This window comes from Triticum dicoccoides, chromosome 2B (assembly GCF_002162155.2).
Source record: "Triticum dicoccoides isolate Atlit2015 ecotype Zavitan chromosome 2B, WEW_v2.0, whole genome shotgun sequence".
In the NCBI taxonomy this organism is placed as follows: Eukaryota; Viridiplantae; Streptophyta; class Magnoliopsida; order Poales; family Poaceae; genus Triticum; species Triticum dicoccoides.
The window spans coordinates 522,705,089-522,719,371 of record NC_041383.1 but is presented as its reverse complement, the minus strand read 5'-3'; the positions used below and the strand labels follow the sequence as shown (position 1 = coordinate 522,719,371).

The 14,283-nt window shown below is 41.9% G+C and overlaps 2 protein-coding genes across 3 annotated transcripts; one reads left to right on the top strand and one right to left on the bottom strand.

Moving 5' to 3' along the window:
* The first annotated feature begins 3,289 nt into the window (after nucleotides 1-3,289).
* On the top strand, nucleotides 3,290-9,136 carry LOC119364612 (pachytene checkpoint protein 2 homolog). The gene is made up of 14 exons (XM_037630096.1): nucleotides 3,290-3,589; nucleotides 3,709-3,772; nucleotides 4,612-4,718; nucleotides 4,810-4,877; nucleotides 5,429-5,532; nucleotides 5,614-5,718; nucleotides 6,294-6,383; nucleotides 6,457-6,532; nucleotides 6,775-6,844; nucleotides 7,273-7,343; nucleotides 7,431-7,521; nucleotides 8,046-8,173; nucleotides 8,385-8,510; nucleotides 8,627-9,136. The coding sequence occupies exons 1-14, from the start codon at nucleotides 3,403-3,405 to the stop codon at nucleotides 8,765-8,767; spliced, it is 1,428 nt and encodes a 475-aa protein (XP_037485993.1). The 5' UTR covers nucleotides 3,290-3,402; the 3' UTR covers nucleotides 8,768-9,136.
* An 827-nt stretch (nucleotides 9,137-9,963) lies between these two features.
* Nucleotides 9,964-13,137, bottom strand: LOC119364611 (isocitrate dehydrogenase [NAD] regulatory subunit 1, mitochondrial-like). Of its 2 annotated transcripts, none has more exons than XM_037630095.1 (4): nucleotides 12,488-13,137; nucleotides 11,080-11,307; nucleotides 10,897-10,975; nucleotides 9,964-10,562 (listed from the first exon to the last, which is right to left on the bottom strand). In XM_037630095.1, exons 1-4 carry the CDS (start codon nucleotides 13,007-13,009, stop codon nucleotides 10,288-10,290), a joined length of 1,104 nt encoding a protein of 367 aa, XP_037485992.1. In that variant the 5' UTR covers nucleotides 13,010-13,137; the 3' UTR covers nucleotides 9,964-10,287. The 2 variants fall into 2 exon arrangements, with proteins under 2 accessions (XP_037485992.1, XP_037485991.1); XM_037630094.1 differs by having other exon boundaries at nucleotides 11,080-11,319; nucleotides 12,488-13,134.
* Between the last annotated feature and the right edge of the window lie 1,146 nt (nucleotides 13,138-14,283).

Below are 14,283 nucleotides of genomic sequence, written 5' to 3'. Positions count from 1 at the left end.
TTCCGGTTAATACAATTCTAGCATGAATAATAAACATTTATCATGATATGAGGAAATAAATAATAACTTTATTATTGCCTCTAGGGCATATTTCCTTCAAAACAAATCACAACATTCAACATGGTAGAGATCATACTGAAGAAATTACTAACCCCTTCGTGCTTTCTTACAACAGCCGCAACAACTAACTGAATTTGGTGAGCAAAGCAATGAGCATAATAAGTTGTGCTACTTTTCTCTCGTCATCAATGATTTGAAACCATTGAACTCACCTCGCATGTTGCTAGCACCATCATACCCTTGTCCTCTAACTTTGTTGTAACTCAACTTATATTTGTCGTATTAAAGTCAGCTCCCATAATCATCAAACCATTCAGGATTGAACCTTCTCCTCTTAGCCTTAAAGCTTGAATATGAAAAATCGATATCTCTTGGCTAACAAGGTCCATTAACCAAGTACTCTCTTCTTACCAGACCTTTCAAAATTGTACGATAATGTTTACAATTTCCTCTTATCTGGATCATACTGAATCTCCTCCTCCCAATTCATGCCGTATGGAGCATTGTGATGATACCTTTCTTTTCAGAAGAAACTTCTCCATATTATTTGCATTTAACAAACAAATTTACAAATGAGAACTCATAACTGAGTTCAAGAAAGTTTCGAGGGATTTGAAAAAAGTTCACGCACTCAAAAAATATTTGTGGATTTTACTTTATCTTGTATTTGAAAAGGTCCACTGATTTTTTAAAATTCACAAATTAAAGAAAGTTCACACATTTTAGAAAAAATAGTTTGCGAAAAGGGCAAAAGAACCTAAATAGAAAACCCCAAAACTGTCAAAAGCTTCTAGAAGCTTCCTAAAACCAGCTGGAATCTTCCAGAAGCTTCACAAAATTGGTTGGGAAAGATTCAGAAAAAGCACACAAGGACCGCTTTACGTGGGTTGGTCCATTCACGAGCGATCGTGCATTGCGGGAATGAAACAAAATTGTTGTCACGAAAGAGAGAAAATAAATAAATGGGTCGAGCGCAAGGTGGAGAGGGGGTGTACGTTGGTTTATCAAATGGATTGTAACAATTACAAAAGATGCTAAATAGGGTTTGGAACAACAGTGCACAAACGAACAACTTGAAACCCACTACTGAACCGACTCAATTCTAGGGAGCAACTAACTAAGGGTTACCCCTTGTGGAGTTCCTGCAAGGGTCACTTTTTTTGTATGAGAGCGTGTCAAGTGGTGCGTCCAACCGTCGCCACATGCTGGACCCTTCATATGGATTTTTGTTTTTTATTTTCCATACGCGTTTTCGGGTTTTAGATATTTTTTTGACCTTCCGTTATTTGGGAAGCATAATTTTGCTTCTCATGAAGGCACAAATTTACTTATGCGAGCTCATGGAAGCACGTATTTGCTTCCGTCAGAAGCACAACATTTTGCTTTCATGATAAACATAGTTGTGCTTCTTGGAAAAGGAAAAGCACAACCGTGCTTCCCGTGAATAAAAAGAAAAGCACAACATGTGCTTCTACGAGAAGCACAACTTGTGCTTAAAAAGAAGAATCGAAAGCCGCACAGTGCTTCTAGGCTTTGTTGTTTTCTTCCTTTTTTTCAGCTTCGGTTTTTTCCTTTTTTTTCTGATTTTTTCATTTCTTTTTTGGCTTTTTTTATTTTCTCTCTCTCATTTTTTTTATCAAAAACTATTAACATGGGATCTACTCCCTTCGCCCCGTAATGTAAGACATTTTTTGACACTAAACGTCTTACATTATGGGACGGAGGGAGTAGTTTTGAAGATCTCGACACGAGAAATCCAATAGTGAAAACAGTTTAGAAGATAAAACATTTTGAATAAGTGAATCTAGAAAAGGAAAAACTTTCAAGTTATTACAAGTGACGCAGTAAGAACCTAAGAAGGTAGGGAGTGGCCTTTGCGAGGGTTAACTCTTAACTAGTGATTTTTCTCTATTTAATTAACATAGAGAGCGTCAAATACGAGAGACCACATTTGAGAGCTCCTAATCAGCGCCTTCAGAGCCAATTAGGAGAAGTGGCGCCCGCTAGAGCGCCAAGTGGGCTGGCCCATGAAGGGGCACCGCACAAAATGGTTATGAAAATGCACAAAAAAAATACAGTTGCGCGATGGATTGAACGCGCAACCTACACTACCTACAAGTTTTCGGCTAACCACTAGGCTATGTACTCCCTCCGTCCAGAAATACTTGTCGGAAGAATGGATGTATCTAGACATATTTTAGTTCTAGATACATCCATTTTTATGCATTTCTTCGACAAGTATTTCCGGACGGAGGGAGTACTTGCAAGTGACAAAATTTAGCGCTCAAACTTTAACAACCATCGTAGCCGCTCATACATGATTATCTTAAAAAAAATGAAACTTCACAGATTTCGGAAAAAGTTCACGAACATGCAAAAAACGTTGCCCTATTCAAGAAAAGTTCAGTGATTTTGAAAAAAGTTCATCAATTTTAAAAAATAATTCGCATAGAATTGAAAATTGTTCATCAAAATTTGAAAGAACTTCATAGATATTTGAAAAAAGTTCATCGATTTTGAAAAAAAAGTTCACTAAATTTTGGAAAGTTCATGGCATTTCCAAAAAGTTCATCAAATTTGAAAAAAAGCTCACTGAATTTCAGAAAAGTTCATCGATTTTTGAAAAAAGTTCATCAAATTGGAAAAAGTTCATCACATTTGGAAAAAATAATCATTTTTTGCATTGATTTGAAAAATGTTCACGCACTTAAGAGAAGATAAAAATGGAAGTCAAGGAGGGAGGAAAACCAGGAAGAAGAACAAAAAAGAAAAAAGAAGCAGAAAATGAAAACCAAAAAAAGAGAAAGGAAAGTATAAAAGAATGAAAGAGTTGAATCTGAGAAGATGCCGCTCCATAGCGGGGTGGGTAATACGTCGAACCTCAGCGAGCGAGGTGGTGGGTTCGATTTGCAAAGCTCAATTATTTATTGCGGATTTAAATACACCGTAATGGCTCGGCCCAGCTTGACACGCTGCAGGCGCCCGTTTGCAAAAATACAGGCGCCTGCAGCGTCAAATAGGATTCGCCACCACATTTACCTACCCCGGAAAAAAAAAGACCACACTTGTTTTTTGAGCAACTATAGGAAAGACCACATATGCATACTGCTGGGTCGATGAGGATTTGGTCAAAAACATGGGTGCCCATTGAGCCCATCAAATAGAAGCCCATCTGCTGACCCTAAAGGTACCCCAAGCGCGGGAAACCCAATTCCTCTCAACTCTCATAGTCTCTCCTTCCCCCAAACCCCCATTCCTCCACGGCTCCGCCTTCCCCTCCCCTCGCCAAACCCAAAACCCTAGAACCTTCTCCATTCCGCTCCCTCGCGGAGCCTGGCCACCATGAGCGCTCCCATGGAGATCTCCTTCGACCCCCACCCTTCTCATCCCGCCCTGCCCGCCTTCCCCTCCAGCCCACCCCTGGAGCCTGCAGCCGCCGCCACCCCTCCCGCGGTCTCGTCCTCGCCGCAGCCGTCGGCGGAGGCCGTAGTCGCGCCCACCCCGCCAGACGACAAGGTCCTCGTCTCAGGTAGGCGCCGCGACGCGCACGCATTTCTGGCCTCGCCCTAGTGGCGCGTGATTAAACCGTGCTCTGCGAATGCCCGATTTGGTTTCGCCGGGGTTGATTTTTTCCTTTTGCGCTTGCAGTTGAGGTGCTGCTGCACGCCACGAGTACGGCTCGCGCCGAGGACGTCCGAGCAGCGGTCGAGAGGTCGGTGCTGTTCCAGTTACACTTTGTTTCGAGCATATTTTACTGTTGTTTGCATGCTTGATGACACGTGGATGCATGAGCTGCTAAATGCGGGTTGGATTAGATGTAGTTTGGCACTGGAAAAGTGAAAATGTGCCATGATTCTAGGGAACGTGGTCAACAATCATCCTGTGATTTAGCTGTGGAGTTTGCTGGGCATGTTTTAGTAGGAAATACCAACAGACATGTTCGTTCAGTAATCGCTCATGATGCAGCATATTGGAGGTCGACGTGGCAACTAGCAAAGTTAGGAGTACTAAATTGTTTGTAATAGGCAATTACGCATTGCAGGGTGTTTAGTATTTTAGAGAAAAAATACCAGATAACTTTTAAGTTTTACAACAGATTAGCAACTAGGTGGGGATTTCTGCTGTGTAACATGGATATAAGCCCGATCAGTTAAAAAATGACTATGTTCACCATTTGCTTGTACAAATGATGGAAAAAGCTGTAAATGAAGTTAAAAAATCCTATCATATGTAGTGTTCTGTCAGAAAAGATCACTGGAAACACAGATATAAGCCAATCATTCCAAAAAAAATATGGTGTTCAACTGTTCATCATTGCTTATTGAGAGGCTGGATAACTCACCAAATCAATTCCAGAAATCTTATCATCGCTTCTTCCATATTAAAGTGCTAATCAGATCCGAGGCCATGGAATTGACAGAGTTTCTTGAAGACAGCTTCTTGGTTTAAGCTCATAGCATATATATTGAACTTGCACGGTTATCTTCTCTTGCAGGACATTAATGTTTGTTATTGCTCATACTTGACATTTACAAGTCGTTCTCTTATCAGGATGTTAGAATCTCGAAGTTTAAGCTATGTTGATGGTCCTGTTCAGATACCTCCAGACAATTCTTTTCTTCTTGAACATGTCAAAAGGATCCAAATATGTGACACTGGTATGATGTTTCACTTAGGCTGGAAAGTGTGCTTTCTTGATCTCAGTTATCTATGTACATACCTCTTCCTGAATGCTCGCTTTTCATGTAGATGAGTTGATTGAGAACCACAAAATCCTTTTGTTTTGGCAAGTCAAACCTGTCGTTCATGTATTCCAGGTATGCATCTAAATTTTTTCTGTCTAAATCAATTAAATCTTTGTTGCTTAAATCTCTTCTACTCCCTCCGTTCCTAAACATTTGTCTTTCTTGAGATTTCAACAAATGACTACATAGTACATACGGAGCAAAATGAGTGAATCTACACTCTAAAATATGTATATATACATCCGTATGTGGTAGTCCATTTGAAATCTCTAAAAAGACAAATATTTAGGAACGGAGGGAGTAGTTCCTTTTAAAACACAGATGGTCTTTGGGTATGTTTACATGCTATTGCCGGCTATCTTTCTTCTTTGAGCAAGTGCCTGTTGGAATTGTTTCATCTTCACATCATAAAATATCTTTGTAATGCTGCTGAGGTACCGGTGTTTTGTTGTTTTCACTTAAAATTTCACATTGTTTTCTCTTGAAACAACCGGAGTGATTTTCTAAATTAGACTACTGACCTCTTTCCAAGAGATAGATTACTTTATGTCATGTTCTAAGTGAACATTTGGTTCAAATTTATCATACACCTCAAGGCTCAAACTGATGTGGTTATCTTGCAGTTGAATGAGGATGGTCCAGGTGGAGAACCAAGTGAAGACGACACACTCTCTAGCTTCAATGAGTGGGCTCTACCTGCCAAAGAATTTGATGGATTATGGGAAAGGTTTGGTTTGATCTCATTATTCTTTACCAGTTACAATTTCTGTGTTTTTTATTCTGTTGGTGATGTTGTATGTGCTTGCAGCTTACTATATGAAGTGGGTCTCAAGCAGAGGTTGCTGAGATATGCTGCTAGTGCTTTGCTATTTACTGAAAGAGGTGTAGACCCATGCCTTGTTTCATGGAACAGGTAAGCATCTTTCACATCGTTAAGCACTTGGAGGCTTCACATGTCATCAGAAGTAGCATATTTTGGTTTTTCTTTCCACAATAAAGTTGGTCATTACTGCCATGGAACTTTAGGGTACCTTTTTGTGTAGTTGGATTTGCAGTTAGCTTCTGATACCTTTCAATGACGTTCATGAGTACTTCCTGAAATTGTATCTGGACAGTGGACCATTGTCTCCTTCCTCTTCTTCAGTTCTTCCTTGAGTCTATTGGTGGATATTGTTCGTTGGGATAGTTAATCAAGGTGAATGTGCAAAATACTGCAAAAAAGAATTGCAGCTTAATTGTCAAGGGATACTAATTGGATGCAAAAGCCTGAGCTTCGTGAAACTGAACTACTTACCTTTTAATACCCATGCAAATGTGCAACAACAACAACAACAACATTGACAAAGCCTTTAGTCCCAAACAAGTTGGGGTAGGCTAGAGTGAAAACCCATGCAAATGTGCACTTTCAGTTATATAAATTATTCTCTAGGAATATAATGATTTATTTTGTTTTGTATTGTTTATGTACTTTTTTACATACAATTGCAGGATTGTACTTTTGCATGGTCCACCTGGAACAGGAAAGACTTCATTGTGTAAAGCACTAGCTCAGAAGCTTTCTATTCGCTTCAATTCAAGGTTCTTGCTTAATGATATTCATGATTAATGTTTTAATAAATAATGTGTTATTAATTACTCTCTTTTTCACCAGGTATTCTATGTGCCAACTAATTGAAGTCAATGCCCATTCATTGTTCAGCAAGTGGTTTTCTGAAAGTGGGAAACTGGTATGCCTTTTTGTGCTTATATCAATAATATTATCATGTATATGTTCATGCTGAAATCACATCATCAGCTCATGGTAATTGAGTTTTGTTATGTTTTTGTGTCATTTTGCACGTTGTGGAAAATTCACCATCATATGACACATTTTGCAGTATGTAGTTTGTTTAGCCCACTAAAATTGTCCATTGGAGATACATCTTCATTTTTGTCTTACAATGTACATACTATAATTTGTCCTTTTTAGGTAGCCAAACTTTTCCAGAAGATTCAGGAGATGGTGGAGGAAGAAAGCAACCTGGTATTTGTATTGATCGGTATGTTCATGACAAAACTGGTGAAATGACTAGATGTTCAATCTCTGTATGATCTGACTAGCTCAATCCATGCCTTCATCTTATCTATGCGTTGTTAAACTGACTTCTTATTCCAATGTGTTTTTTACTTTCAGAAATGCCTCAATACTAATGAATAATGAACCCCATTGAGCTACATGACATGTGGGATTTTGTCCTTTGTGTGAATAGAGAGAACATAGATCATAAATGTTTTTAAAATTGAAACCAACACAATTTAATTCCCTAGGCATCATCTCCTACTTGCAGATTAGCGAAATGCATTGTGGCACTCCTATAGAATTTTAACTGAACTTTTTGATTTTAGATAAATTTGATTAGCAGCATGCTGTATTTGAACTCTTAACGTTATCAATGGCATTTATGCATTTTGACACGTGATATTGCAGATGAAGTTGAAAGCCTTGCTGCTGCCAGACAGGCTGCCATATCTGGCTCTGAGCCTTCAGACTCCATTAGGGTAAAGTTTTCATCAGTTTTCCTTTGCCATATACTACCTTTTATCAGGTAATGTTTACACTGTCTTCTTTCATTATGTAATGTTCAGGTGGTAAATGCCTTGCTAACACAAATGGACAAACTGAAGGCTTGGCCAAATGTTATCATTTTGACGACATCAAATATCACCACAGCTATTGGTATTGATTTTCCGCCTTTTTGAGTTTTTTCCTTTTATGACCTGAATGGCCCATCATGCCATTTTGTGTGCATAGTTGCCACATTTTTTGCATGATTATCTCATTATCTGCACGTTTGGAACAATCGTGCTGTATATGATCAACATCTGGACAAATTTGGACATTCAGTATGTGTTTTAGTTGGTCAAGTGAATCACCGCAATGAGGGGAAGATCAATTGCATAATAGGCACGTTTATGTTTGTGGAGCTGTCTATGTTTATAACATCACTTTCCGTACTTTTCCGAAGTAACTAATGCTACATTATTGATACCTTTAAATTTAGATAATCTTGTTGCCATCGACAATGAGATATCAACTGTGCTCAGTACTGACGTCTCTTGAGCTAATAAAATTGCGTAATTGCGGACATTCATTCTATTTTTGATGGCTGTTAAGTGAACAGCCTGCAGCTTTCTTAAACATCGTGTAGACATGTATTGATTCCTAAAATCAATAAATTCTAACTCGTATGTGGTTTGCAGATATTGCATTTGTTGACAGGGCAGACATCAAGGCATACGTCGGACCCCCTACTCTTCAAGCACGCTATGAGATTTTGAGATCATGCATAGATGAACTCTTCCGAGTAGGAATTCTTACATATCCTCAGGTATTTGTTCCTTTTTGCCAACTTGGTTGCTGCAATGCTGCCTTTTTTTTCAATTAAGCATCACCGTGAAGGTTGCTTGGGACTGCTTTGCTCATGGGGCACGTTCTCTAAGCAAACCTGGATTTGGGACCTCAAACAGTGCGTTTGTTTGAACTTCTGTATAGAATTTCCAGCTTGCAATCTTTAAAGGATTATTCCTCTCCAAATACAGGGTGGTGATTTGCCCTGCATTCTGAGCTATTCAACCCTGCAAGAGAAGTTGCACTGTCCTGAGGCTGCAGAACCCCATACACTTCATCTCTCCAAATTACTGCATGAAGGTGCAGAACTGTGCGACGTAAGTGATGAAGTTTACAGTTGCCTTACCTTTTCATTGCTGTAGATTAAGCGATCTGCTGTAACCCACACCAACATGCTGCTTATGGTGGTGATCTTTTTTCCATTCTCCCACAGGGATTGAGCGGAAGATCATTGAGAAAACTTCCTTTCCTGGCACACGCTTCCGTTCCCAACCCTTCGTGCTGTGACGCTGCTTCTTTCATGCACACGCTGATACAGACTGCGCGGAGAGAGCTCTTGGAATCACGCGGCTGATTCCCTGTGGATTGCCTGGAGGAGCAAGTGGCTAACAGTTTGATACAAGTACCATGTCGCCGATACGATGCATAGTTTGAGCTAATTTGAAGTCTGGTGTTGTGAGATACAAGCAAATCCATTCCATCTCTGGGTCTAGAACAGTAGGAAGTCCAGGATATAGGTTCCGTTGCTGTTGCATTGCTTTTGGTTCTCCTGTAAATTGTTACGGTAGGATGCACTACACCTCGAGGGACGCCGCATTATTACCTAGGTACATTTAATTTTTCTTTTGTGGGGATTTACCTACATGAACGCCATACTTCGGTGACTTGATCAGATCTGTTTCCGGTCATTGGAACTTGAAATGAATAGCGTTTATCTACCTTATTAGCTTGTTTCTGTTATTATTGCCGGTTTTGCATGTTATGTGCAAGATGTAAATCAAAGTTGACTGGACTGATTGGCTTGGCCTCAGCTCAACCTCTTCAGTCGTGCACAGAAAGCTGAAACGAGTAGCAAAATTATAACATCCCTGACCGTGCATTCCTGTGACACAACTAAAGGGCATGGAACGGCTGGTGTGTTTCGATTTAGTTATTCCCGAGTTCTACATGTGAAAAGACCGCTAATATAACTACATCATATAATGATTCTTTTGAACTTATATAATGATTTTATTTAATAATAATAATAATTGTTAAATCACCATTCTAGCTCTGTTCCTGCCAAGCGTGCAACTTAGATAATGATCTAGCAGAGCATATAATATAAGATGCCTTTTGACACTAGTGTAGTGTCAAAAAAATGTCTTACATTACGGGACGGGACAGAGGGAGTAGTTTAGTTTTCTTTGAAATGTCATCAAACTGCTGAACTATCTCACATGTATTTTGTTTGATGACTACCATGTTTTTTATTTTGAATTATGACTGATGAATATTACCAAATTATGTTCAAACTATTGCTGTAGAATGTACTCCCTCCGTTCCCAAATACTTGTCTTTCTAGGCATTTTAAATGGACTCAACATACGGATGTATGTAGACATATTTTAAAGTGTAGATTCACTCATTTTGCGTCATATGTAGTTAGGAACGGAGGGAGTATATAGTTTGTGTATAATATAGAGGAGAAAGAGATAAAGATCAAGTAACAGGGGACAGGATTTGGGAGCTGTAGCTCGAGTACCATACAAAATCTGACAGTGACATGCATTGCAATTTAGAAGACCAGATTCCCTTTCCTGAAAAAGAGGACCGGATTTCCGGTTCCATGGGAGTGATAACCACGAATAAGAACTGAGAATAAACTTTCAATACATGCCGTTTAAATTTAAGGTAGCCAGCTATCCCCTCTGCAACACAAGGTGTTTTGCCTTGCTACAAAGTATAGTGGGAAGAATAATCCTCGTGGGTTCCTCAATTATTTCTCAAACATAATTGCCGATCTAATGCTGTACGGAAAAAATAGCACTCAGGAGTTGGGACCTTTAAACCAGTCCTCCAAAAGAATCGATTCTTCAGGCGTGCATCAGGTACCTAATCCAGATTAGCGATCACTGCATCAGTAACTTCCTGGGTGGTGCTGGTGCCGCCCAGATCCTTTGTCCTGTACTTGCCATCTGCAATGACCCGCTTCACCGCAGTTTCCAGACGGTCAGCGAACGACGGGAACTGCAAATGCCTCAACATCATAGCAGACGACAGGAGCAGGGCGACAGGGTTTGCTTTCTGCTGCTCTACAAGATTGTCATTTCCCACATTTCCTGCAGAAGCACCTTGCTCGAAGATGGCATGATCCTGACCTACATTACCTGCAACACAATGCAGCATCCATGGATCAATATAAACCTCAAACTTATGTTGGCTTACAAGAATAAACCTATATGTAGTTCATATAGACAAAAAAGAGGCGGTTTTAATTTAAAATTTATTAATCATTCCAAAAGAGCGGATGAGAGTCAAAATCATGTGCGACTACAACTCAGAACTCACTAGGCATGTCGCACTAGTGCCCCCCCCCCCCCAGCAAAGTTTTCAAGAATACCAGGAAGTGTTAACCAGCATTTCTCGCAATCGCCTAAATTAATCCAATTAACCACTCGCAGTATGAGCTGACCACAGAAACGAAGTATGCTGAAATCTTACCTCCTGGCATGACACCTGTTCCTCCAACAAGACCTGCAGCTGTGTTGGCAACCAAATTGCCGTAAAGGTTAGGCGTAACCTATCAAAAGAATGGAAAGATAGAAGTTAGAAAATCTGCAGTAACCCCAAGGAATGGTTTACTTAATAGGAGCATCTGAGAAACCAGGATAATTAGATACATACCATAACATCAAATTGCTCAGGCCTTGAAACAAGTTGCATGCAGCAGTTGTCAACAATGATTTCATTATACTCAATACTTGGATATTTAGCAGCAATCTCACGGCAAGACTCCAAGAACAAACCATCAGCAAGTTTCATGATGTTTGCTTTATGCACTGCTGTGACTTTCTTCCGGTAGTTAAGGTAAGCATACTCGAAGGCATATTTGGCAATCCTCTCGGAGCAAAACTTCGTGATCACCTAAACCCAATCAGTAAGAGTAACAAAAAGGCAACAAAACAGACTTAAAAGGAAAGCACAAGTCGAGCAATTGTTTTCATTGATAATGTTTTGAGCAAACTCACATCATTCAAGACAGAACTGATAATAGGCTTGCATGGAAACATAAATGCAAGAAAATAAACACATATATGATCTTGGTCTATTTGAAAATAACGGAAACCAAGCTAACCTCATGATATTCATGTTCTGTTGATATAGCGTACACACATGAATCTATAGGTCAACAGATGTCAAGTTCACCCACCTGTTTATTTGGGACGGCAGTACCTATTGGCTATTATTTCCTGGGTTAAATACATCCAGAATCCATGATACCAACCTCATGGCACGTCACATCATGGTTTGACCAAAATAACGACAGTGTATTCTACATTGTTTGACCAAACCTCAAGGCCTACAGATTTTTGTACTTATTAGACTATTTGTAAATTCAGCAATGAGTTTTGACGCCAAGTCAAGCGCAAATGCATATTGTTAAATGAATATTACAACTTCTCAATAAAGAATAAACGAGGAAAACAAGGAAATTACTCAAATACAGTCAATACCGCCAAATCATTTACCTGGTAAACACCGACCCAATAGTTCAGTTAAATTGGTTTCTGTTCACTAAAAAGACCTTCTAAGCTACACCACAAGTTTGGACAATCAAAGCACATGCCAATCACTGGAGCACGATTCTTGCCAGAATCAGACTGAGGATTCGCCCTCCACATTTGACAAATTTTACATGGATCTACCCACAATTTCAACATTACGAGGCATGAATGACCGCAATGATCATATAAACTATCAAGCAAACAGTACATTTCTAAAAGCATCTTAGTAATCAATATCATCATGGTCACAAATTCAGATAACTCAATTTTACACGTATTGTGATTGATAAGCAACTGACAGATCAGTTCATCACAGACAAATCATATATCTAATCTGACAGTGGCAACTTTGCAATGGAAAACTCTCCTCTTAACCATGTACTAGCTAACTAATTATGATATGCCAAATCCACCAATCATATACCATGTACAACAAGAAACGCACATCAGGCGTCAACCAATGAACAGGTGAAGGTCTGAAGGTGAATCATGTAAGCAAACAACAGGGAGCGAACGATCAGGCATACCTTGAGGCTCTCGACGACCCCCGGGACGACCTCGTGCTCGAGGCCCGAGTACTCGCCCTCGGTGTTCTCCCTGATGACGACGATGTCGACGTTCTGGTGCCTGGTGGGCAGGCCGGGGACGTTGGCGCAGTTGACGAGGGAGGCGAAGAGGTCGAGCTCCTTGCGGAGCTGCATGTTGAGGGAGGAGACGCCCCCGCCGACGGGGGTGGCGAGGCCGCCCTTGAGGCAGACCTTGTTGCGGCGGATGGATTCGATGACGGCGGGCGGCACGGCGGGCATGTCGCCGTGGACGTCGTAGGACTCGAAGTAGACGGGCGCGTGCATGGCCTCCATGACCTGCTCCACGGCGCCGGTGACGAGGGGCCCGATGCCGTCGCCCGGGATGAGCGTGACGGGGCGCGGGGTGCCATCGCCCGGGCGGGGCATGTAGGTGACCGTGCGGCGCGCGCTGCCGCCGTGGCCCGGGAGGGGCGGCGCGGAGGAGACCAGGCGGCGGAGGAGCGGGGCGGATCGCCGCGCCATGGGGGCCTGGCCGGGGCTGGGGCTGGGGCTGCGGCGGGGCGATGCGGAATTGCGATCCGGTAGGCGGAGCGCAGGCGACACGGAGGGAAGGGAGGGAGGAAGGATTCCAAGACCGAAAGAGGGAGGAGACCGGGGCAGAGGGAGGAGAAAGGGACGGTGGAGATGGGTACTACTTGAGCTGTTTTGCACTTTAGTCCTTGGGATTGTTGGGTATTTGCTGACCTTTAAAGCCTCCTCCGCAAGAATGAGAGGCACGTCTCTGGTAAGTGGGCCCGTCACCACCAAAGGAAACACGGACGGGTATCTTTTTCTGTTGAAGAAAAAATGGTCGACAATGTCTGTGCACAGAAATAGTACAATCGTGCTGATACGGAAACGTTGAGACGGGTGGAATCTGAAAAGCAGCGATCTCATGCAATGCAATGCGAGCGAGCGAGCGATCAAACAAAGGTAAGTGTGGCCTTGCGGGCCCAGCAAATCAGACTTCGCGTGAGACGCGTGTATTTACGGTGGGGTCCCGTCCAGACCGACTCTATCCCTTATCTTCTCCACCGCTTCATCCCCTAAGGCCTACCTCCCAATCTTCGTTCTTTTGCTCCCCACTTCCCCCGCGCTGCCGCTCTCGTCCTCTCCGCAACCTCTCCCTTGCCCCCCCCCCTCTCAAGCCCCGCCGCCACCACCGGCGTTTGTTGCCGTGGCACCGCTGCAACTGCTCGTCGGAGTACGAGCGGTTTGACGTGTTGTACGAGGCGGGCTGCAAGCAGCAGAGGCAAGCGGTGGAAACGATGACAGACGCCGTTGCTAGCCGTCAACGCCTAGCTGGACCGTTGATGTCGGTGCTACATCCGGCAAGACGGCGAGCACGACCCTGCGTGCGACAGGGCACAGGATTTTGCTGCAACCATGCAGTGGAAAAGCTGGAACCGGCATGAAGTTTTGCTGGAATCAATAACAAGCGGATAGACGGAGTAATTATGCTACCATCGTCTATTTTTCTTGCTGGATCCCGTACTCTTTTTTTGCTACCACATGCGTTTTGTTTTGCTGGAACCAAGATTTTTTCTTTTGCTACCACAGGTGTCTTTGTTTTTGCTGGAACGAGCTTGATTTTTTTTGCTACATTGGTGTTTTTGACTTCTGTTGGAGGACAACTTCCATTTTTTGTTTTGCAACTTTTTGCTACCACGTTATCTTTGTTTGCTGGATCCAGTGAATTTTTTTGCTACAATCGGTGGATGAGAGCTACACGATAAGGAACTCCATTGTCAGTTTCT